General features: G+C 55.6%; 1 protein-coding gene across 1 annotated transcript; it reads right to left on the bottom strand.

Moving 5' to 3' along the window:
- Positions 1-3,798: 3,798 nt before the first annotated feature.
- LOC147981287 (uncharacterized) lies at positions 3,799-18,028 on the bottom strand. The gene is made up of 3 exons (XM_087515922.1): positions 18,021-18,028; positions 12,717-13,954; positions 3,799-3,833 (listed from the first exon to the last, which is right to left on the bottom strand). The coding sequence occupies exons 1-3, from the start codon at positions 18,026-18,028 to the stop codon at positions 3,799-3,801; spliced, it is 1,281 nt and encodes a 426-aa protein (XP_087372048.1).
- Between the last annotated feature and the right edge of the window lie 5,526 nt (positions 18,029-23,554).

Here is a 23,554-nt window from a genome sequence, read left to right as displayed (position 1 = left end):
ATTTAATGCCCTTGTCCCCTGCCGTCAGGGTTAGGTATGATACACTGTAGCAGGTAGTTGTACCAACCGCAACACCTTTCCATTTTTACCCTTGTCTACGTTGCCACCTGTCGGTGACCCCTTGAGCATATAAAAGGAGGCCCATGCGTAACGTAGAGGGGGGGAGGAAAGGAGAGAGAACATTCACGCTTGGTCTCGTTAGCTGCTGGGGTGTACTATAGCACTCCGCGCTCCCGAGCAAGAACTCAATACAAACCACAAAGCAGGAGTAGGGTTTTACGCATCTGTGCGGCCTAAACCTGGGTAAACCTCTCGTGTGTTTCGCCTCGATCCGCTCTTACTATGGGTTTTGAAGAAATAGAGTTGTGTGATCTGACATGGTGAAAGAGAAGGTGCTCATGATGAGATAGAATTGCACTATCTGTCTTTTATCAGGCTCCATAGAGCTAAATCCAAGCCATATATATCTCAGTAGCAATTCAGGTTCTAATACAACACCTCTTCTATCTATAATTAGCAACGTGGATTAACTATATGTGTATCATTACATTGTCTGAATCATCACATTGTTATGACTAATTTTCTCAACACCTGCGTTGCACGTGCACATCTACTAGTATTCATAACTACCCCTAACTAATCGCATATAATAACTGCTACGTGTTTCCTAATCACAGCTTCGCTGGTAAGGAAAGAATTATGAGTAAGCAGTACCCCTATTTAATAGGATCATAGTGTAGACGAGTAAGGGAATTAGGCAATGCACCTTGGGTGCAGCCGATGAATGCATTGGCATAAATATAGTGTCACAGAGAGCGCAGGGCGTGCTGAGTACATGCACGACGTGCGTGTCGTGGTGCAGTTACAGAGAGGACGTGCCTAGAGCACGACGCGGTCAGCTAGCTACGTGGGCGGGAGAAGAGCCTGACACACCGCCGCAGCTGCAGCATCCGGTGGCCGGATGCATAAGCTGGATCAAAACTCTTCAAATGCCGGCGTTGGCAGTCCCTTCATCATCACATCCGCGAACTGTTGTGTTGTGGGTACACGGAGTACACGAAACTGTCCGAGGGCCACCTATTCGCGAACGAAATGTATGTCCAACTCGACGTGCTTCGTGTGTCGGTGGTGGACGGGGTTGGCTGCCTTGTACACCGACGAGATGTTGTCGCAGAAGACCACGGTGGCCGAGGGCAGAGGAGCGTGGAGCTCGTCAAGCAGCTGGGGAAGCCAGCAACATTCAGCTACCGCGTTCGTGACGGCGCGGTACTCAGCCTCGGCGCTCGAACGCGACATAGTTGGCTGCCGCTTGGACGACCAGGAGACGAGGGCATCACCGAGGAACACCGCATAGCCTGATGTAGAGCGGCGTGTGTCCGGGCACCCGGCCTAGTCGGCGTCGGAGTAGGCGACCAGGTCGAGTGTCATGGAGCGCCAGAGATGCAGACCATGCGTGGACGACCCACGGACGTAGCGAAGAATCCGCTTCACCAATGACAAGTGCTGCTGACGGGGTCGTGCATGTGTAGGCAAGATTGCTGCACGGCGTAGGCCAGGTCCGACCGTGTCATGGTGAGATACTGCAACGCACCAACCAGGCTGCGGTACTCCGAATGATCGGACACAGGCGCCCCCGCGTCACCAGAGAGCTTGTGGCGGGTGTCGACGGGCGTGCTGTCAGGTTTGCACGCCACCATGTTGGCGCGGTCCAGCAGCTCCTCAACGTACTTGCTCTGGGAGAGGAAGAAGCCATCGGGGCCGCGGGCAACACTGATGCCAAGAAAGTAGTGCAATGGCCCAAGATCCTTCATGGAGAACTCTGCGAGAAGTTGCCGTTGCAGGCGTTGGAGTAGAGCCGGCGTGGACGCGGTGATCACGATGTCATCCACGTACAGAAGAAGGTAGGCGACCTCGTCGGCGTGGCGAAGAACGAACAACAAGGGGTCGGATCGTGCAGCCGCGAAGCCGATGGCGCGGAGGAAGGCGGCGAAGTGCTCAAACCACGCCCTCGGTGCCTGCCACAGCCCGTAGAGCGATATGTCGAGGAGGCATACGTGATCAGGGTGTCGTTCGTCGACGAAGTCGGCCGGCTGTTGACAGTAGACACGCTCGGTGAGGAAGCCCTGCAGAAACGTGTTGTTGACGTCCATTTGGTGGACTAGCCACTCCCGAGCAGCGGCAATGGTGAGCATCACGCGGATGGTGGTGGACTTGACGACCGGCCAGAAGGACTCGTCGAAATCCACGCCAGGGCGCTGGGAGAACCCACGCACCAGCCATCATGCCTTGTACCGTTCCGTCCCGTCGGCCTTGAACTTGTGGCGAAACAGCCACTTTCCAGTAACTATGTTGGCGCCGGGTGGCCGCGGCACAAGTGTCCATGTCTGGTTCGCCATCAACGCCCTGTACTCTTCCTACATTGCGGTTAGCCAGTGTGGATCGCGAATCACGGTGCACACGCTCTTTGGTATGGGTGAGGGGGAAGGAGTGGCTACAGCGATGTTGGCGTCCGCATAGCGTGGGTTTGGACGGAAGATGCCGTGCTGAGCACGGGTGGTCATGGCATGGGTGGGCACATGACGACTCGGCCATGGTTGGGCTTCGGGAGCATGGGCGGGAGAGCTACGGGGTGCAGTAGCAGGGATGGGCGACGGCGGATCACCGTGGCCGGCTGGCGATGCAGGTGATGGGAAGGCAGGAGGAGGCGTTGGTGGCAAGGCCATGGGAGGGGAGTCTAGCGAGGTAGCAGCTGCTGGAGTACGGGTTTTAGGCCGTCGAGCAGCATGGTGTTGGGTGCGAGTTCGACGAGGGATGTCAGGGTGTATGGGCGATGCTGGTTCATCGTCAGTGATCGGCGAGCTGGTCGTCGGGGGTGAGGCAAAAGGGAAGTGGTGCTCGTCGAACACTACATGGCGGGAGATGATGACCCGGCCAGTCTCTCGGTTGAGGCATCGATATCCCTTGTGATCCGAGGAGTAGCCCAGGAAAACGCACGGGTGTGAGCGTGGGGCAAGTTTGTGCGGTGCTGTGGCGGCCATGTTGGGGTAGCACAGGCATCCGAACACACGCAGCGCAGTGTACTCCGGATGGGCACAATGGAGGAAGAAGGGAGTGTGGTTGGCTCGTTCTCGGCACGGTCTACGGTTGAGGAGGAAGGTGGCAGTGGTGAGAGCTTCCACCCAGTATTCATAGGGCATGGAGGCATGGGTCAGCATGGTTCGTGTGATGTCGTTGAGCGTCCGAAGGATCCTTTCGGCGCGCCCGTTCTATGGGGATGTATAGGGACATGACATGCGCAGTTGGATTCCTTCGGCGGCGAAGAACGAGCGCGAGGTGCGATTATTGAACTCACGCCCATTGTCACTTTGTATGGTCAGAATGTTGAGGTTGAAGTGGCATCGGACGAGAGCTAGGAAAGATTTTATGTTAGGGAAAACATCCGACTTATGGCGTAATGGAAACGTCCAAACAAAGTGACAATCGTCCAACAGTACAAGATAATACTGAATGCCGGAGATGCTAGTGACGGGCGAGGTCCAAACATCACAGTGAACTAGCTGAAAAGGAAAGAAAGATACAGGATCCGATGATCCAAACGGTAATCTAACGTGTTTCCCAAGCTGACATGCTTGGCAGACAGGTGATAGGGCACCACGGCTCGGTGTAGACGACGAGCGGAGTGTACTGTGGAGAAAGTCGGGTCCGGGGTGGCCGAGGCGTTGATGCCAAGTGCTGGTGGAGACGGCGGTGAGGGCATGGTGTGTGGGCGAGGATACGGGGTAGAGATCACCGTCGTCATCACATCGGAGGATCACCCGCTTCGTCCTTCGTTCCTTTACAGAAAAGCCACGATCATCAAACTCGACATTAACAGGGTTATTGCGAGCTAAGGTTTTGACAGAGAGTAGGTTTTTGATGAGGTGGGGAGAAACAAGGACATTGCGAATGGCTCGGGGTTTGGCAGTAGTGGGAACGGTGGTATGGCCAGTGTGTTGTCGGAAATATGCCCTAGAGGCAATAATAAAATGATTATTATATTTCCTTGTTCATGATAATTGTCTATTATTCATGCTATAATTGTATTATCCGGAAATCGTAATACATGTGTGAATACATAGACCACAATGTGTCACTAGTGAGCCTCTAGTTGACTAGCTCATTGATCAACAGATAGTCATGGTTTCTTGGCTATTGACATGGGGATGTCATTGATAACGGGATCACATCATTAGGAGAATGATGTGATGGACAAGACCCAATCCTAAGCTTAGCTCAAAGATCGTGTAGTTCGTTTGCTATAGCTTTTCTGAATGTCAAGTATCATTTCCTTAGACCATGAGATTGTGCAACTCCTGGATACCGTAGGAGTGCTTTGGGTGTGCCAAACGTCACAACGTAACTGGGTGACTATAAAGGTACATTACAGGTGTCTCCGAAAGTGTCTATTGGCTTGGCACGAATCGAGACTGGGATTTGTCACTCCGTATGACAGAGAGGTATCTCTGGGCCCACTCGGTAATGCATCATCATAATGAGCTCAATGTGATCAAGTGGTTGATCACGGGATCATGCATTACGGTACGAGTAAAGTGACTTGCCAGTAACGAGACTGAACAAGGTATTGGGATACCGACGATCGAGTCTCGGGCAAGTAACGTACCGATTGACAAAGGGAATTGTATACGGATTGATTGAATCCTCGACATCGTGGTTCATCCGATGAGATCATCGTGGAGCATGTGGGAGCCAACATGGGTATCCAGATCCCGCTGTTGGTTATTGACCGGAGAGGCTTCTCGGTCATGTCTGCATGTCTCCCGAACCCGTAGGGTCTACACACTTAAGGTTCGGTGACACTAGGGTTGTAGAAATATTAGCACACGGTAACCCGAAAGTTGTTCGGAGTCCCGGACAAGATCTCGGACATCACGAGGAGTTTCAGAATGGTCCGGAGGTAAAGATTCATATATAGGAAGTCCAGTTTCGGCCATCGGGAAGGTTTCGGGGGTCACCGGTATTGTACCGGGACCACCAGAAGGGTCCCGGGGGTCCACCCGGTGGGGCCACCTATCCCGGAAGGCCCCGTGGGCTCAAGTGGGAGGGGAACCAGCCCCTAGTGGGCTGGTGTGCCCCCCTTTGGGCCTCCCCCCGCGCCTAGGGTTAGAAACCCTAGGAGTGGGGGCGCCACCCTTGCCTTGGGGGGCAAGGCACCACTTTGGCCGCCGCCCCCCTAGGAGATTGGATTTCCTATGGCCGGCGCCCCCCTAGGCACCCTATATATAGTGGGGGGAGGGAGGGCTGCGCACCCAAGCCCCTGGCCTCTCACTCTCCCTCCTGTGACACTCCTCCATCTCCCTTGCGCTTGGCGAAGCCCTGCCAAGATCACCGTTGCTTCCACCACCACGCCGTCGTGCTGCTGGATCTTCATCAACCTCTCCTTTCCCTTGCTAGATCAAGTTGGAGGAGACGTCTTCCCAACCGTACATGTGTTGAACGCGGAGGTGCTGTCCGTTCGGCACTTGGTCATCGGTGATTTGAATCACGTCGAGTACGACTCCATCAACCCCGTTCTCTTGAACGCTTCCACTCATGATCTACAAGGGTATGTAGATGCACTCCTCTCTCCCTCGTTTCTAGATGACTCCATAGATTGATCTTGGTGATTCATAGGAAATTTTAAAATTCTGCTACGTTCCCCAACAGTGGTATCAGAGCCAGGTTTATGCGTAGTTACTATGCACGAGTAGAACACAAAGTAGTTGTGGGCGTCGATATTGTCAATTTGCTTGCCGTTACTAGTCTTATCTTGATTCGGCGGCATCGTGGGATGAAGCGGCCCGGACCAACCTTACACGTACGCTTACGTGAGACCGGTTCCACCGACTGACATGCACTAGTTGTATAAGGTGGCTGGCGGGTGTCTGTCTCTCCCACTTTAGTCGGATCGGATTCGATGAACAAGGTCCTTATGAAGGGTAAATAGAAATTGGCAATTCACGTTGTGGTTTTGGCGTAGGTAAGAAACGTTCTTGTTAGAAACCTATAGCAGCCACGTAAAAACTTGCAACAACAATTAGAGGACGTCTAACTTGTTTTTGCAGCAAGTGTTTTGTGATGTGATATGGCCAAAGGTTGTGATGAATGATGAATGATATATGTGATGTATGAGATTGATCATGTTCTTGTAATAGGAATCACGACTTGCATGTCGATGAGTATGACAACCGGCAGGAGCCATAGGAGTTGTCTTTATTTTTGTATGACCTGCGTGTCATTGAGAAAGGCCATGTAAATTACTTTACTTTATTACTAAGCGTGCTAGCCCTAGTAGTAGAAGTGATAGTTGGCGAGCAACTTCATGGAGACACGATGATGGAGATCATGGTGTCATGCCGGTGACAAGATGATCATGGAGCCCCAAGATGGAGATGAAAGGAGCTATATGATATTGGCCATATCATGTCACTATTATTTGATTGCATGTGATGTTTATCATGTTTTTGCATCTTGTTTACTTAGAATGACAGTAGTAAATAAGATGATCCCTCATAATAATTTCAAGAAAGTGTTCCCCCTAACTGTGCGCCGTTGCGACAGTTCGTTGTTTCGAAGCACCACGTGATGATCGGGTGTGATAGATTCCAACGTTCACATACAACGGGTGTAAGACAGATTTACACACGCAATACACTTAGGTTGACTTGACGAGCCTAGCATGTACAGACATGGCCTCGGAACACAGAAGACCGAAAGGTCGAGCATGAGTCGTATAGAAGATACGATCAACATGAAGATGTTCACCGATGTTGACTAGTCCGTCTCACGTGATGATCGGACACGGCCTAGTCAACACGGATCATTTTATACTTAGATGACTGGAGGGATGTCTATCTAAGTGGGAGTTCATTGAATAATTTGATTAGATGAACTTAATTATCATGAACTTAGTCTAAAATCTTTACAATATGTCTTGTAGATCAAATGGCCAACATTGTCCTCAACTTCAACGCGTTCCTAGAGAAAACCAAGCTGAAAGACGATGGCAGCAACTATACAGACTAGGTACGGAACCTGAGGATCATCCTCATAGCTGCCAAGAAAGATTATGTCCTAGAAGCACCGCTAGGTGACGCACCCGTCCCACAGAACCAAGACGTTATGAACGCTTGGCAGACACGTGCTGATGATTACTCCCTCGTTCAGGGCGGCATGCTTTACAGCTTAGAACCGGGGCTCCAAAAGCGTTTTGAGCGACACAGAGCATATGAGATGTTCGAAGAGCTGAAAATGGTTTTCCAAGCTCATGCCCGGGTCGAGAGATATGAAGTCTCCGACAAGTTCTTCAGCTGTAAGATGGAGGAAAATAGTTCTGTCAGTGAGCACATACTCAAAATGTCTAGGTTGCATAACCGCTTGACTCTGCTGGGAGTTAATCTCCCGGATGACGCGGTCATTGACAGAATCCTTCAGTCGCTTCCACCGAGCTACAATAGCTTTGTGATGAACTTCAATATGCAGGGGATGGAAAAGACCATTCCTGAAGTATTTGCAATGCTGAAATCAGCAGAGGTAGAAGTCAAAAAGGAACATCAAGTGTTGATGGTGAATAAAACCACTAAGTTCAAGAAAGGCAAGGGTAAGAAGAACTTAAAGAAGGACGTCAAGGGAGTTGCCGCGCCCGGTAAGCAAGCCGCCGGGAAGAAGCCAAAGAATGGACCCAAGCCTGAGACTGAGTGTTTTTATTGCAAGGGAAGTGGTCACTGGAAGCGGAACTGCCCCAAATACTTAGCGGATAAGAAGGACGGCAACACTAAAGGTATATGTGATATACATGTAATTGATGTGTACCTTACCAGTACTCGTAGTAGCTCCTGGGTATTTGATACCGGTGCGGTTGCTCACATTTGTAACTCAAAGCAGGAGCTACGGAATAAGCGGAGACTGGCGAAGGACGAGGTGACGATGCGCGTCGGGAATGGTTCCAAGGTCGATGTGATCGCCGTCGGCACGCTACCTCTACATTTACCTACGGGATTAGTTTTAAACCTCAATAATTGTTATTTAGTGCCAGCTTTGAGCATGAACATTGTATCAGGATCTCGTTTAATACGAGATGGCTACTCATTTAAATCTGAGAATAATGGTTGTTCTATTTATATGTGAGATATGTTTTATGGTCATGCTCCGATGGTGAATGGTTTATTCTTAATGAATCTCGAGCGTAATGCTACACATGTTCATAGTGTGAATACCAAAAGATGTAAGGTTGATAGTGATAGTCCCACATACTTGTGGCACTGCCGCCTTGGTCACATAGGTGTCAAACGCATGAAGAAACTCCATGCAGATGGACTTTTAGAGTCTCTTGATTACGAATCATTTGACACGTGCGAACCATGCCTCATGGGTAAAATGACCAAGACTCCGTTCTCAGGAACAATGGAGCGAGCAACCAACTTATTGGAAATCATACATACTGATGTGTGCGGTCCAATGAGCGTTGAGGCTCGCGGTGGCTATCGTTATGTTCTCACCCTCACTGATGACTTGAGTAGATATGGGTATGTCTACTTAATGAAACACAAGTCTGAGACCTTTGAAAAGTTCAAGGAATTTCAGAGTGAGGTTGAGAATCAACGTGACAGGAAAATCAAGTTCTTGCGATTAGATCGTGGGGGAGAATACTTGAGTCACGAATTTGGTACACACTTAAGAAAATGTGGAATAGTTTCACAACTAACGCCGCCTGGAACACCTCAGCGTAATGGTGTGTCCGAACGTCGTAATCGCACTCTATTAGATATGGTGCGATCTATGATGTCTCTTACCGATTTACCGCTATCATTTTGGGGCTATGCTTTAGAGACTGCAGCATTCACTTTAAATAGGGCTCCGTCGAAATCCGTTGAGATGACACCGTATGAATTATGGTTTGGGAAGAAACCTAAGCTGTCGTTTCTAAAAGTTTGGGGATGTGATGCTTATGTCAAGAAACTTCAACCTGAAAAGCTCGAACCCAAGTCGGAAAATGCGTCTTCATAGGATACCCTAAAGAAACTGTTGGGTATACCTTCTACCTCAGATCCGAAGGCAAGATCTTTGTTGCCAAGAATGGGTCCTTTCTAGAGAAAGAGTTTCTCTCGAACGAAATAAGTGGGAGGAAGGTAGAACATGATGAAGTATTACCTCTTGAACCGGTAAGTGGCGCAGCTCAAGAAAATGTTCCTGAGGTGCCTGCACCGACTAGAGAGGAAGTTGTTGATGATGATCATGAAACTTCAGATCAAGTTGCTACTGAACTTCGCAGGTCCACAAGGACACGTTCCGCACTAGAGTGGTACGGCAACCCTGTCTTGGAAATCATGTTGTTAGACAACGGTGAACCTTCGAACTATGAAGAAGCGATGGCAGGCCCGGATTCCGACAAATGGCTGGAAGCCATGAAATCCGAGATAGGATCCATGTATGAAAACAAAGTATGGACTTTGACTGACTTTCCCGTTGATCGGCAAGCCATGGAAAATAAATGGATCTTTAAGAAGAAGACAGACGCGGATGGTAATGTGACCATCTATAAAGCTCGGCTTATCGCTAAGGGTTATCGACAAGTTCAAGGGGTTGACTACGATGAGACTTTCTCACCCGTAGCAAAGCTGAAGTCCGTCCGAATCATGTTAGCAATTGCCGCATTCTATGATTATGAGATATGGCAAATGGATGTCAAAACGGCATTCCTTAATGGTTTCCTTAAGGAAGAATTGTATATGATGCAACCGGAAGGTTTTGTCGATCCTAAGAATGCTGACAAGGTGTGCAAGCTCCAATGCTCGATTGATGGGCTGGTGCAAGCATCTCGGAGTTGGAACATTCGCTTTGATGAGATGATCAAAGCGTTTGGGTTTATGCAGACTTATGGAGAAGCCTGCATTTAAAAGAAAGTGAGTGGGAGCTCTGTAGCATTTCTCATATTGTATGTGGATGACATACTGTTGATGGGAAATGATATAGAATTCTTGGAAATCATAAAGGCCTACTTGAACAAGTGTTTTTCAATGAAAGACCTTGGAGAAGCTGCTTATATATTAGGCATCAAGATCTATAGAGATAGATCGAGACGCCTCATCGGTCTTTCACAAAGTACGTACCTTGACAAGATATTGAAGAAGTTCAATATGGATCAGTCCAAGAAGGGGTTCTTGCCTGTATTGCAAGGTGTGCGATTGAGCACGGCTCAATGCCTGACCACGGCAGAAGATATAGAAGAGATGAGTGTCATCCCCTATGCCTCAGCCATAGGGTCTATTATGTATGCCATGCTGTGTACCAGACCTGATGTAAACCTTGCCGTAAGTTTGGTAGGAAGGTACCAAAGTAATCCCGGCATGGAACACTGGACAGCGGTCAAGAATATCCTGAAGTACCTGAAAAGGACTAAGGAAAAGTTTCTCGTTTATGGAGGTGACGAAGAGCTCATCGTAAAGGGTTACGTCGATGCTAGCTTCGACACAGATCTGGATGACTCTAAGTCACAAACCGGATACGTGTATATTTTGAATGGTGGGGCAGTAAGCTGGTGAAGTTGCAAGCAAAGCGTTGTGGCGGGATCTACATGTGAAGCGGAGTACATGGCAGCCTCGGAGGCAGCACAAGAAGCAGTCTGGGTGAAGGAGTTCATTACCGACCTAGGAGTCATACCCAATGTGTCGGGCCCGATGACTCTCTTCTGTGACAACACTGGAGCTATTGCCCTTGCCAAGGAGCCCGGGTTTCACAGGAAGACCAGGCATATCAAGCGTCGCTTCAACTCCATTCGTGAAAGTGTTCAAAATGGATACATAGAAATTTGTAAAGTACATACGAACCTGAATGTAGTAGATCCATTGACTAAACCTCTCCCTAGAGCAAAACATGATCAACACCAGAATTCCATGGGTGTTCGATTCATCACAATGTAACTAGATGATTGACTCTAGTGCAAGTGGGAGACTGTTGGAAATATGCCCTAGAGGCAATAATAAAATGATTATTATATTTCCTTATTCATGATAATTGTCTATTATTCACGCTATAATTGTATTATCCGGAAATCGTAATACATGTGTGAATACATAGACCACAATGTGTCACTAGTGAGCCTCTAGTTGACTAGCTCATTGATCAACACATAGTCATGGTTTCCTGGCTATGGACATGGGGATGTCATTGATAACGGGATCACATCATTAGGAGAATAATGTGATGGACAAGACCCAATCCTAAGCTTAGCTCAAAGATTGTGTAGTTCGTTTGCTGTAGCTTTTCTGAATGTCAAGTATCATTTCCTTAGACCATAGGAGTGCTTTGGGTGTGCCAAACGTCACAACATAACTGGGTGACTATAAAGGTACATTACAGGTGTCTCCGAAAGTGTCTGTTGGGTTGGCACGAATCGAGACTGGGATTTGTCACTCCGTATGACGGAGAGGTATCTCTGGGCCCACTCGGTAATGCATCATCATAATGAGCTCAATGTGATCAAGTGGTTGATCACGGGATCATGCATTACGGTACGAGTAAAGTGACTTGCCGGTAACGAGACTGAACAAGGTATTGGGATACCGACGATCGAGTCTCGGGCAAGTAACGTACCGATTGACAAAGGGAATTGTATATGGATTGATTGAATCCTCGACATCGTGGTTCATCCGATGAGATCATCGTGAAGCATGTGGGAGCCAACATGGGTATCCAGATCCGCTGTTGGTTATTGACCGGAGAGGCTTCTCGGTCATGTCTGCATGTCTCCCGAACACGTAGGGTCTACACACTTAAGGTTCGGTGACGCTAGGGTTGTAGAGATATTAGCACACGGTAACCCAAAAGTTTTTCGGAGTCCCGGAGGAGATCCCGGACGTCACGAGGAGTTCCGGAATGGTCCGGAGGTAAAGATTCATATATAGGAAGTCCAGTTTCGGCCATCGGGAAGGTTTCGGGGGTCACCAGTATTGTACCGGGACCACCGGAAGGGTCCCGGGGGTCCACCGGGTGGGGCCACCTATCCCGAAGGGCCCCATGGGCTGAAGTGGGAGGGGAACCAGCCCCTAGTGGGCTGGTGCACCCCCCCCTTTGGGCCTCCCCCTGCGCCTAGGGTTAGAAACCCTAGGGGTGGGGGCGCCACCCTTGCCTTGGGGGGCAAGGCACCCCTTTGGCCGCCGCCCCCCTAGGCAGCCTATATATAGTGGGGGGAGGGAGGGCTGCGCACCCAAGCCCCTGGCCTCTCCCTCTCCCTCCCGTGACACTCCTCCATCTCCCTTGCGCTTGGCGAAGCCCTGCCGAGATCACCGTTGCTTCCACCACCACGCCGTCGTGCTGCTAGATCTTCATCAACCTCTCCTTTCCCCTTGCTGGATCAAGTTGGAGGAGACGTCTTCCCAACCGTACGTGTGTTGAACGCGGAGGTGCTGTCAGTTCGGCACTTGGTCATCGGTGATTTGAATCATGTCGAGTACGACTCCATCAACCCCGTTCTCTTGAACGCTTCCGCTCGTGATCTACAAGGGTATGTAGATGCACTGCTCTCTCCCTCGTTGCTAGATGACTCCATAGATTGATCTTGGTGATGCGTAGAAAATTTTAAAATTCTGCTACGTTCCCCAACATGTGTGTCACCGCGAGCGAGTTCCCATCACCAACCATAATGCCAGAAGATGTATAAGGGGAGGAGGTGGAGAGCATACCAGAGCTTGACACCGTGTACGACGTGGCGCCCGTGTCGAGGTACCAGTCTGCCGTGGGCGTCGTCGGCTGCGGCTGCTGGATGTTGAGGTTGTTGAGGGCCTGCACGAGCGCGCCTTCATCCCATGCCGGCATGGCCGGCGCCCCGTACAGCGGATGAGGTGGTACGGCGGCATAGTTCCACTGCAGCGGGGGGGCACCGGGCGGGATCGGATGCGGCGCACCGCTGGGCGGCGCCGCCGCCATGTTGTAATGGTGGGACACGGTGCCGACGAACGGTGGAGGAGCCCCTGGGCGAGGACCGAGAATGCCGGCCCCCGGCGCATGAGGGCGCCACGGCATGGGCCAGGCATGGACCATGCCGGTCCACGGAGTGGTGGTGGGCGCAGGCGGGGCAGAGACACGCGACGAGGACCCCCCGCCAGAGTTGGAACCGCCGTGATCGATAGCCTTGCCCTTCCCACGATTGCGCTCGCCCCTGCCGGAGTTGCGGCCCCTGCGGTTACCACCGTTGTTGGGGATGGGAGGCGGAGCAGGGGAGCGCGCGGCGTCCAACGCCGTCTCACTAGTGGTGTCCGCGGCCTGGCGGCTTTCTTCAAGCAGGAGAAAGGCTCGGCAGCAGAGGAACGACGGGAATGGTGTCTGCATTGTCAGAATAGGAATGGCATAGCGTAGGCGCGGGTGCAGCCCTCTGAACATGTTCAGTACCTGCTCACGGTCACTGTCAGCTTCCCCGAGATCGGCTAGGCCATCAGCACACTCCTTGAGGCGGCTGAAGTAGGTGATGATGGAGGAGGAGCCTTGCTCAACGCGGCAAAAGTCCGTCGCGAGGAACACAGCCTGGTGCTCCTGGTTCTCCATGAACAGAGAGGTGATCATGGCCCAAACCTCCGCGGCCGTCGCGTGGCACTGATGAACGAGGCCGAAAATCTCTGGGCTCACACGTGTGTAAAGCCAGGAGAGGATGTGGGCATCGTCTTGCAGCCAAGCGGGGTCGTGGCGGCGTGGAGCGCCGACGAGGTGACCGGCAACACCGCTCTTCTGGAAAATCACCTCGAACAGGGTGCGCCACTGCTTGAAGTTCGGCGGCTGTAGTGTGAGAACGAGGGGCACGTGGTGGTTGATGTACACACCGGCAAGAGCGGAGAGCGGCGGCGGCGCGGGGTCGGCGAGCGCCCGTTGGCGAGGGCATTGGGACGCACCACAAGGGCCAGCGCCAATGGTGTGAGGAGTGAAGGTGCTGCGGGTCGGGGGGTGGCGGAGGCGGCGTCATCAAGGGCGCCGGCGAGCACACGGCCCGGGCCTGGGGGAGGAGGGGAGGGGGTGGTGGCGGCGGTCTAGCGATGGACGGCGCGCAAAGGAACGGCAGCGGAAGCGGCGTCAGGCGCTAGACGTAGCCGGCGTCTGATACCATGTAGACGAGTAAGGGAATTGGGCAATGCACCTTGGGTGCAGCCGATGAATGCATTGGCATACATGTAGTGTTACAAAGAGCGCAGGGCGCGCTGAGTACATGCGCGACGTGTGCGTCGTGGTGCAGTTACAGAGAGGACGTGCCTACAGCACGACACGGTCAGCTAGCTACGTGGGCGGGAGAAGAGGTTGTCTGAGACGTAGATTAAAGAAATAAATCATGGATTATGGAAGGAAATCGTAGTAAAAAGGAAAAAGGAAATCAAAGACAATACATAAACTTCCGCATTTTTGGGGCCCCTCTTGTCGGCGTTCTGGGAACGGGGGTCCCCAGACTTGCCTGCCTGCGGCCTACGGCGTGGCTCAGGTGGGGGCTCAGCGCGGCCCATCTTCATCAGCCCAAGCTTAACACCCTCGCGAGGGGCCAAGACTCGTGGGGCGGACGACATGAAGCTTCCTCAGAGGCAGCCTCATCAGGCAGGCTCGCGAGGAGGCGGAGAGATCAATGCAAGGGTACCTCGCGAGGATCCCATGACGCAAGCCATGGCGATCAAGGCCAGGCGGGCGCCGGCCTGCGCAGGGTCCTTGTTTCCCCTTTGGTGCAAAGGGGGCAAGCATAGGCCAAGGCATCAGGCAAAGGTTGCCATTCCGGTGCAACAAGACCAAGACCAGCAGAGCGGCAGGACGGAGGTCACCGTGGAGCCCAGGACGTCGTCATCAACAGCGCTTTTGGCAGCCAAAGACCACCTTTGGTCACTATAACTTGTACTACATGTTCCCCTTCAAAATGGCCAATCGTTGGCGCCCTTCCCGCTCAATTATTCGGAGAGAGGCCCAGCGCCTCTATAAATAGAGCTAGCCACCACAGAGTAGAGACATCTAGAGACCAAGAAGAGAGAGAGACGGGCAGACAGACATCTAGAAATCTGGTAGAACCCTAGCAGAGAGAGAGAGAGAGAGGCGACTGAACTCACCCTAGAAGTTCATCGCACCAGCTCAAGAACACCTCTCGCGAGGCTGTTCTTCCCTTGTACTGTTCATCATCAGCCCCCTGAGGCAATCCACCACACCACACACTGGAGTAGGGTATTACACCACAACGGTGGCCCGAACCAGTATAAACCTCGTGTCTCTTGTGTTGTTCATCATTTTCATCTTAGTTTGCACGAGAGGATCGGACGTAGATCGGTAGCGGAGAGATCTCCGCTCACACCCAGTGTTTGAACCTCAAGGGTCTGCCAGAACCCGAAATCTGACATTTGGCGCGTCAGGTAGGGGTGCGCCGGAATCTTTCTTCCGCTATTCGCGTGTGATCTTCCGGCGTGTCCATGGCTGACGCTCGCCGAGCTCGCGCCGAGCGCCGGGCTGCTGTGCCACTTGCGTCGCCCAGACGGCGCCCGTCGGCGGCCCCCCACGCCGTTCCCCGTCACCCGCCGCCAACGCCGCCCACCGGCCCGGCGGGGAACGAGCAACAAGCGTCCTCCCAGCATCCTTCCGTGCGACGGGATGGCCGCACCGCCACCCCGTCGCTGACTCCAGCTAGCTCGTCGTCCCACGCCCATCGCGCACCCATGGATGCGCACGCCTCATTGCTCTTGGCGCGGGAGCTCCTCCACTATCGCCCCGTCGACGACCTCTACGAGGACTGGCTCGCCCGCATCACCAAGCTTGTCAGTGCCGCAGGGGGCTCCCCCTTGCGGTCCCTCTCGCTGCTTCGCCCTCCGTCCCGTGCAGGGGGCGAGGATCAGGAGGCGCCTCCACCGCCTCCTCCCCAAGAAGGTGCCTTGGCTCCAAGGCGCGTAGCCCCAAGGCGGGACCCTCCACGTCCGGCGCCTGCGCAGCAAGAAGGGAGCTGCCAAGAGATCCCACGTCCCCGAGAAGGTGCTCGCGCGCTCCCAGCGCCGGCACGCCAAGATCGCGCCCCAGCGCCTCCACAACGAGACCCCGCGGTGCTCCCAGTGGCGGCACGTGGTGACCCGCAAGAACAAGTCCGGCACCAGCAAAGGGCGCTGGTGGCCACGGTGGGCTGCCTCACCTTCACCCCCGAGTTGCGCGGCGTCACATGGCCAGGCAAGTTCAAGCCTGACCTCCCTCCCTACTACAATGGCACAGCGAACCCCGCGGAGTTCCTACAGCTCTACGAGCTGGGCATCCTAGCCGCCATCGGAGACGAAAAGGTCATGGCGAATTGGTTCCCCATGGCGCTCAAGGACGGCGCCCACACCTGGCTCATGAACCTAGCTCCCGGCACGATCTCCTCCTGGAGCGAGATGCGCACCCACTTCATCGCCAACTTCCAGGGCACACGCGAACGGCCCCCGGCCATGAGCGACCTGCGCCGCATCAAGCAACAGCCAGGAGAAACCCTGCAGAAGTACATCCAGCGCTTCAACTACGCTCGCCTCAAGATCCCCAAGGTAACTGAAGAAGCTATCATCTCAGCCTTCTCCGACGGCGTGCGCGACATCAAGATGAAGGAAGAACTAGCAATCCATGAAGACCTGTGTACATCCCTGGAGCTGTTCAACTTGGCGACCAAGTGCGCCAGGGCTGAGGAAGGGCGTCTCTCCCTCCTCGAGCTCCTGGCAGCCAACCCGGAAGGAAAGAAGCTCAAGGCCAAAGACGTGAAGCGCAAGGGGGCTGCCATGCTAGCAGTGGAACCAGACACCAAGCGAGGCAGGGATCAGCCCGAGTCATCCAAGGGCGGACGGTACTGCGTGTACCACGACCTCCACACCCACAACACCAACGAATGTCAAGAGCTCAGAGCCGTGCGAGATGGGTGAATCGGCCGACGCCCAGAGCGCAACGACAGGGGCTATGGCTGAGGAGGAGGAAGAGGCGACGGACGGTGGGAAGACCATGGCCTTCGCCAGGGATGGTGTGACCGCCCTCGCGAGGACTGTTGGCAGGACCAGCCTCGCGAGGGAGGCTGGAGGGACCAGCCTCGTGAGGGCCACCCGCACGGCAACGCAGGCCTCCCTCCTCTCCCGCCTCCACCAAGGAGGAATGAAGACCAACACCAAGACGATGGGGCTAGGGGCTTCCAAGAGCCGCGTGCAATTGCTTGCATCTTGGGTGGCGCCCAGGCCCCAGCCTCACAGCGCATCTTCAAGCAGTTTGCTCGCAAGATGAATGCAGTCCTTCCCAAGCTGGAGGCCACGCGCCCTCTCAGGTGGTCTTCGTGCGCGATCACATTCAGTTCCGCAGATCATCTCAAGTGTGCGGCAACGGCCGGAGTCCTCCCAATGCTTTGCTCCCCAGTCATCAGCAACGTGCAAGTCACCAAGACTCTCATCGATGGCCGCGCAGGACTCAACGTCATGTCTGTCAAGATGTTCGACAATCTCCAAGTGCCATACGACCAGCTTCAGCCGACCAAGCCTTTCTCAGGAGTCACGGATGGTTCCACTGTTCCAATTGGGCAGGTTCGCCTTCCGGTCACCTTCGGGCAACGCAACAACTACCGCACCGAGCTCATCATCTTAGACGTCGCTCACATCCGCCTGCCGTACAACGCCATCCTTGGGTACCCAGCCCTAGCCAAGTTTATGGCGGTGACTCACCATGGTTACAATGTCCTCAAGATGCCAGGAAGCGGTGGAGTCATCACCGTACCTTGTGAAGAAAAGGACGCAGTGTGCTCGCTTGAGCGTGCGTTCCAAGCCGCAGCAATCGAAGACCCAGATCAAGGGAGCGGGAGGCCTCCCGAGGCGACCCTCAAGAAGAATAACACCTCACCTGGCCCGAGCCACAAGGGAGCAGGCACCTCCGGAGGTATTGCGATAGGATTCGCGCCCGATCAGGGAGCGCCACCCTCTCACCCATAGGAAGGCGCGCCCGGCGCCCTCCCCAGGCAGGGCTCGGGGGCTCTCTCTTGGAGAGCCGCTGACCTTGCCATGGTCGTGGCGGAGGCGCTCAGGCACCACTTGGAGGGGTGCTTTCAAGACGCTTCCCTCAGGAAGGTACAAGTCAAGGGAGACCAAACCCTCAGGAGTTCATCACAAGGAACACCCATGAGCTACAAGAGTCCAGAGTCATGCGCGGCAGCCGCCGCTTACCTGCCGTGGCCCCACACCCAGGCGAGGATGGAGGACTGCGCGCCTGCGTCGACGTACCAGGGCTCAACCAAGCTGCGTCCCAGGAGAGCCTATGGCCTGCGGCCGTAGGGTGCTGCGAGGGACCACCTCACAGCTATGTTCGCATGCCCTTCGGCCTGCCGAGCGCGGTCGCCGCACATCAGCGCCTATTGAGGAGCATTCTGGTGTCTCAGGAGGTCAGGCATCGCGCGGTCCTGGCGGAGGTGGCGATGGTCCCCGAAGACCTGCACGTGCCACCGGAGCCTCCTGAGGCCCCTGGGCCTGGGGGCTCATGAGGGCCGACGTCTTCACCGCGCATCGCTCACTTCCTTAGCATCACTTCATCTTCAACGGCACCAGGTGACATCTTTCAGAGTTCTACTTTCAGCTGGGAGCGCCCACAGGGCTGCACCATTCCCAGGCCGCGTGGGCCCGTCCCCGCGGCATGTATCCATTTTGGTTATGCTCTTTACTTACCTTGTTGGGGGTGCCCCACGGGCTACATCATCCCCACGCCGCTCGGACCCGACCCAGCGGCAGTTGCTTTTTCAGCATTTACCTTAGGGTGAACTTGTTCTTTCACGCTTAATCTGATTCCCATGATTATCACCTACTGCTTGTCATCATGCAAAGCGCTTGCACGTTAAAAGGGGGGTGCCTGAGCGTCGCGACTCATGGGCTCTTACTGGCTCTCCAGCCCTCACCCCCTGGCCTTGATCCACGGCATCGCGACCTGTCATACAAGCGGCGGCTGAGCACGCTCGGGGGCCGGGACCTGAGGACGTAGAGCATTTGCATTCTAACAACCCTGCAGGAACACGCCAATTGATAAAGGCCCAGAGCCAGGCGCAACCCGCCTCGAGGTAGGGCCTCGTGAGTCCCGCGCTGGCTCACGGGTGCCCAGATACACCTCTCCTAGCCCTACCGTGCCGGCTACGTGTCAGGGCGGGGCTGTACACGCCCCGGTGGCTCCTCCCGGAGGGGAGCCCCCTCCCACACACCAGTGAAAGCACCATGCTCCGCGCTGGCTGACGACACTGCCGAGGAGCGGCTATGCCCGTACACATACAGAAGCGCTATGCTCCGCGCTAGTGATAAACAACTGAGGGCGGCCCACGGCCGTACCAACCTCAGGGAGCCCAGAGCTCAGTGTCCGGCACCATCGCAACGCCTCCCCTCGGGAGTGCCACGCGAGGGGGCTAGATACGGGGGCTACGCCCGGGCCTCTCCCGAGCGCACGCCACCTAGACACGTCCCTTGGACCTGGTCGTCGCGCGCCACTCCCCGAGTGGAGCCAAGGTACGAAACCGTTTGAGCGTCTAGGGGGATTCCTGAGCATCGAGACTCAGGAGCCTAACTTGCCACGTAGCCCCTCACTCCTTAGTCCCATCCTTGGTTTCCGATCAGGGCTAACGCTGGGTGAGGTACGCGCGGGGCTGGGCCCTGCCGACGTAGAACGGTCAATCCACTTCTCACTCCCCCCTTCCCTACTTGTTGCTCGTGCGTCAAGGGGGACTCCTGAGCATCGTGACTCAGGAGCCTAACTTGCCACGTAGCCCTCACTCCTTAGTCCCGTCCTTGGTTTCCGGTCGGGGCTAACGCTGGGTGAGGTACGCGCGGGGCCGGGCCCTGCCAACGTAGAGCGTAAGCAAGTAGGAGAGGAAAATGCAAATTTCAGGAAATTCAAAGCAAATATTACAAGCCATGAGATTGTCCCACAACGCCAAACACAAGTTTAAACGCCTCCGCGAGGCATGGTGCATGTGCAGGAATAAAACAGGATGGAAGTCGCGAAGGGATCACTCCCCAGCAACGCCGTCACCGGTGGTGGAGTCACGCTGAACGGCTTCGCCTCCCGAGGTCACGAGGCCAGTGGCACCGCGCCCGGGCAGGACGCTGGGGGAGCGGAACTTCCCCAACAAAACCTCGGCTCGGCCTCTCACGGCCTCAGCGGCGGCAGCGGCACGGTCGCCGCTCACGGGCTCCAGCAGGCTATCGAAGTCGACGTTGGGGTCGCGCAAGTAGACATGGCTGAGGACACGCGTCAGCGCCGCAGAAGACAAGGCACGCGCCTCGGCCTCGACCGTGGGGCCAAGGCCGTCCGCGACGTCCTCAAGCGCATCAACCAGGAAGGGGAGCAGCTTGGCGGGGCCGTCCTCCGCACCAGCCAACAGCTCCTCCAGGCCGCTCTCATACAGCGTCTTCAGTACGCCACGAGCCTTCTTCTCCAGCTTTGTGAAGGCCACCCGGTCCTCCGTCAGGACCTTCGCCTTGGCGTCCAACTCGGTCCTCTCCGCCTTCAGCGACCGCTCCAGCATCTCCAGCCGGCTGTGGCGGTCATCAAGCTTGGCGTCCCGGTCCTTGGCGGGGGCCTCCCTAGCCTTCATCTCCTTCTCCATCTCCCGACGGCTGTACACCTCCTTGGCGAGCTCGTCGCGCAGGCCTTGCAGCTCGGCCTCAAGCGTCTTGCAGCGGCCCTGGGCATCTGCAGCGTCGCCCAGGGCAGCGTCGCGAGTGGCCTTGGCCTGGTTAGTGGCCCGCTTCTCCTCGTCGGAGGACGACATGGCCTGGCTCAGCACCGCTTGGACGAAAGCAGCAGAACGGGCCCAGCCGGTGGCCAACTCCAGGCGCCCGGCCACCAGACGAAGGTTCGCGCTTAGGAGATCCTCCCGTAGTTGGCTTAGCTCATTGGCAACCTGGTCCAGGACAGCGGCGGAGGGAGTAGAAGAGACAAGAACCTGTAGAGCAGGTGGAGAAGATGGCAGCGTGGCCACGGCTTGGCAGGAAGGGACCTCCTGAGCCTTGGCCGCCACGGCCGCAGCGTCGGGCACAGTAGACTCCAGGTCCAGCGGGGCCACGGGGGCTGACTCCTCGCCGGGGTGCCCCAGCTGGCCTCGCAAGGGCGGTAGGGTCAGAGAGGTGCGGGCCTCGCCGTCCTCTCCCCCAACAGCCGAAGGCGTCGCCCCGGCAGACGGATTTGCCCCAAGCGGGGCCGCAGAATCCCCCTTCAACCTCTTGGCAGCAGGTGTCGGCCTGGTAAAAGAGCGCAAATGTCAAGCCTCAGCGGCAGAAAGCAAGCAGAGCACGAATCGAGCACTTACTGGACGTCGTCCGTGGACTCAAGCAACTTCCGGCCAAACTTGAAGCCCGAGAGCCTGCAGCGGGGGTCAGCCTTGGGGGGCCCGGAAGCAGAAGGCGCGTCAGGAGGGATGGAGCTGGCCTTGGACCCCCCCAGGGACCAGAGCAGACTCTGGGGGAACCAGGCTCGACCTGCCCTTCCTCGTGACCGAGGAAGAGCCCTCCCTTCCTCACCTGGCGCTGGCCTCGTCATCGTCCGGCATGGAGCGGAGGGCCTGGGACCTGCGCCGAGGGAAGGACTCCCCCCAATCCTCGCCAGTCTTCTCCGAGTCGGACGCTTCCTCCTCCGCCTCTTCTCCCCCCTTTCCCCCGCTGGAGCTGCCGGAGGACAGGTTCACCGTCGCCAAGACCGCCAGATCTTCGGGAGCTGCCGCGGGCACCAGCCCTTCACCATTGAAGGTGGGCATGGCGTTCACCACCTGCTCCCAGTCGTCACGAAGGAACAGGGGGACGGGGGCGCCCACCGGGCTTGCCACGTCACCCCCAACCAAGGAATGGAGGGTCGCAGCCAGATCCTCGTCGGTCAGGGCCTCGGAGCTCAGGCGCAGGGTGTCGTCTGCTCCTCCAAGCCTCCACAGTGGGAGCGAGTGCTCCTGGAGCGGAGCCACCTGGTGCTCCAAGAACTCCCTCAGGAGCGTGGCCCCGGTTAGCTTCGCCGCTTCCGAGTTGCTGGGCCTCAGGTCCGCGTTAATCCTCCTCAACACCGCCTTCGCGTGAGGGTCGACGAGCTCCGCGTGGGACCATGCGTCAACGAACTTAGGTTGCCCCATGGGCAATACCAGACGAGGGTGGAGGCGCCCGACATCCATCATGACCCACTTGCTCTGGTAGCCTTCGATCCTCTTCCCAGGCTTCGAGATGGCGTTGGAGCTGGAGTATGCAATGAAGCTCGCGCATGCGGAGACCTGAGCGCCAGAAACCCGGAGGGAGAAAAAGTGGCGTAGCAAGGCCACCGAGGGCTTCACACCAACATGAGCCTCGCAATAGTAGGCGAAAATCACCAGGAGAAGGACATAGTTGGGGTGGAGATGCAGAGCCTGCAAGTTGTATTGGCGAAGAACGGCATGGAAGAACTCAGAGAGAGGAGGCACCAGACCGGTGACAATGGCGCTCACGGAGAACGGGTAGAAGGTGCTCCCCTTGCCCTCAGGCTGGTCAGAGCCGACCTTGAGCACAGTCGCCCCCTCACTGCCCTGCGCCATTGTCATCAGGCGCGCGAGGGCGAGGTTCTTCTCTAACAAATTCGGGGAATCCAGGGCCGGGGAGTACCCAGCATCAGCCGGGGACTTGCGAGGCGCCATGGCGTGCTGGATGCGAAGGATTGAGATGGATCTGGAGGATTTCGGAATCAAGAGGAAGGAAAACGAGAAAGGGGATCTAGGGCAAGACGGATGAGAGCAGGGCAAGTAAGCCTGGCCCGGGCACCCTCTTTTTGTCAGTCGTGCAGTTGCCGAGGCGTCGTGGGGAAGCGCAGACGCCCACGTCCAATCAACCGCCACGCGGCGCCCAAGGCCGCAGGCTATTAGGGCCCGCGGCGCTTCGCGCTTGCCCCTTCGCTTCTCTGCTAAGCCAAGCCCGCGCGCGCTTTGGGCCCGGGGGCTATTGTCGGCATTCTGGGAACGGGGGTCCCCAGACTTGCCTGCCTGCGGCCTGCGGCGTGGCTCAGGTGGGGGCCCAGCGCGGCCCATCTTTATCAGCCCAAGCTCAAGACCCTCGCGAGGGGCCAAGCCTCGCGGGGCGGACGACAGGAAGCTTCCTCAGAGGCAGCCTCATCAGGCAGGCTCGCGAGAAGGCAGAGAGATCAATGCAAGGGTACCTCACGAGGATCCCATGATGCAAGCCATGACGATCAAGGCCAGGCGGGCGCCAGGCAGGCGCCGGCCTGCGCAGGGTCCTTGTTTCCCCTTTGGTGCAAAGGGAGCAAGCACAGGCCAAGGCATCAGGCAAAGGTTGCCATTCTGGTGCAACGAGACCAAGACCAGCAGAGCGGCAGGACGGAGGTCACCGTGGAGCCCAGGACGGCGTCATCAACGGCGCTTTTGGCAGCCGAAGACCACCTTTGGTCAGGATAACTTGTACTACATGTTCATCTTCAAAATGGCCAATTGTTGGCGCCCTTCCCACTCAATTATTCGGGGAGAGGCCCAGGGCCTCTATAAATAGAGCTAGCCACCACAGAGTAGAGACATCTAGAGACCGAGAAGAGAGAG

This window comes from Triticum urartu, chromosome 3A (assembly GCF_056163025.1).
Source record: "Triticum urartu cultivar PI428250 chromosome 3A, HENAU_Tu73, whole genome shotgun sequence".
NCBI classification, from domain to species: Eukaryota; Viridiplantae; Streptophyta; class Magnoliopsida; order Poales; family Poaceae; genus Triticum; species Triticum urartu.
This window is presented reverse-complemented; position numbering and strand designations above follow the sequence as displayed.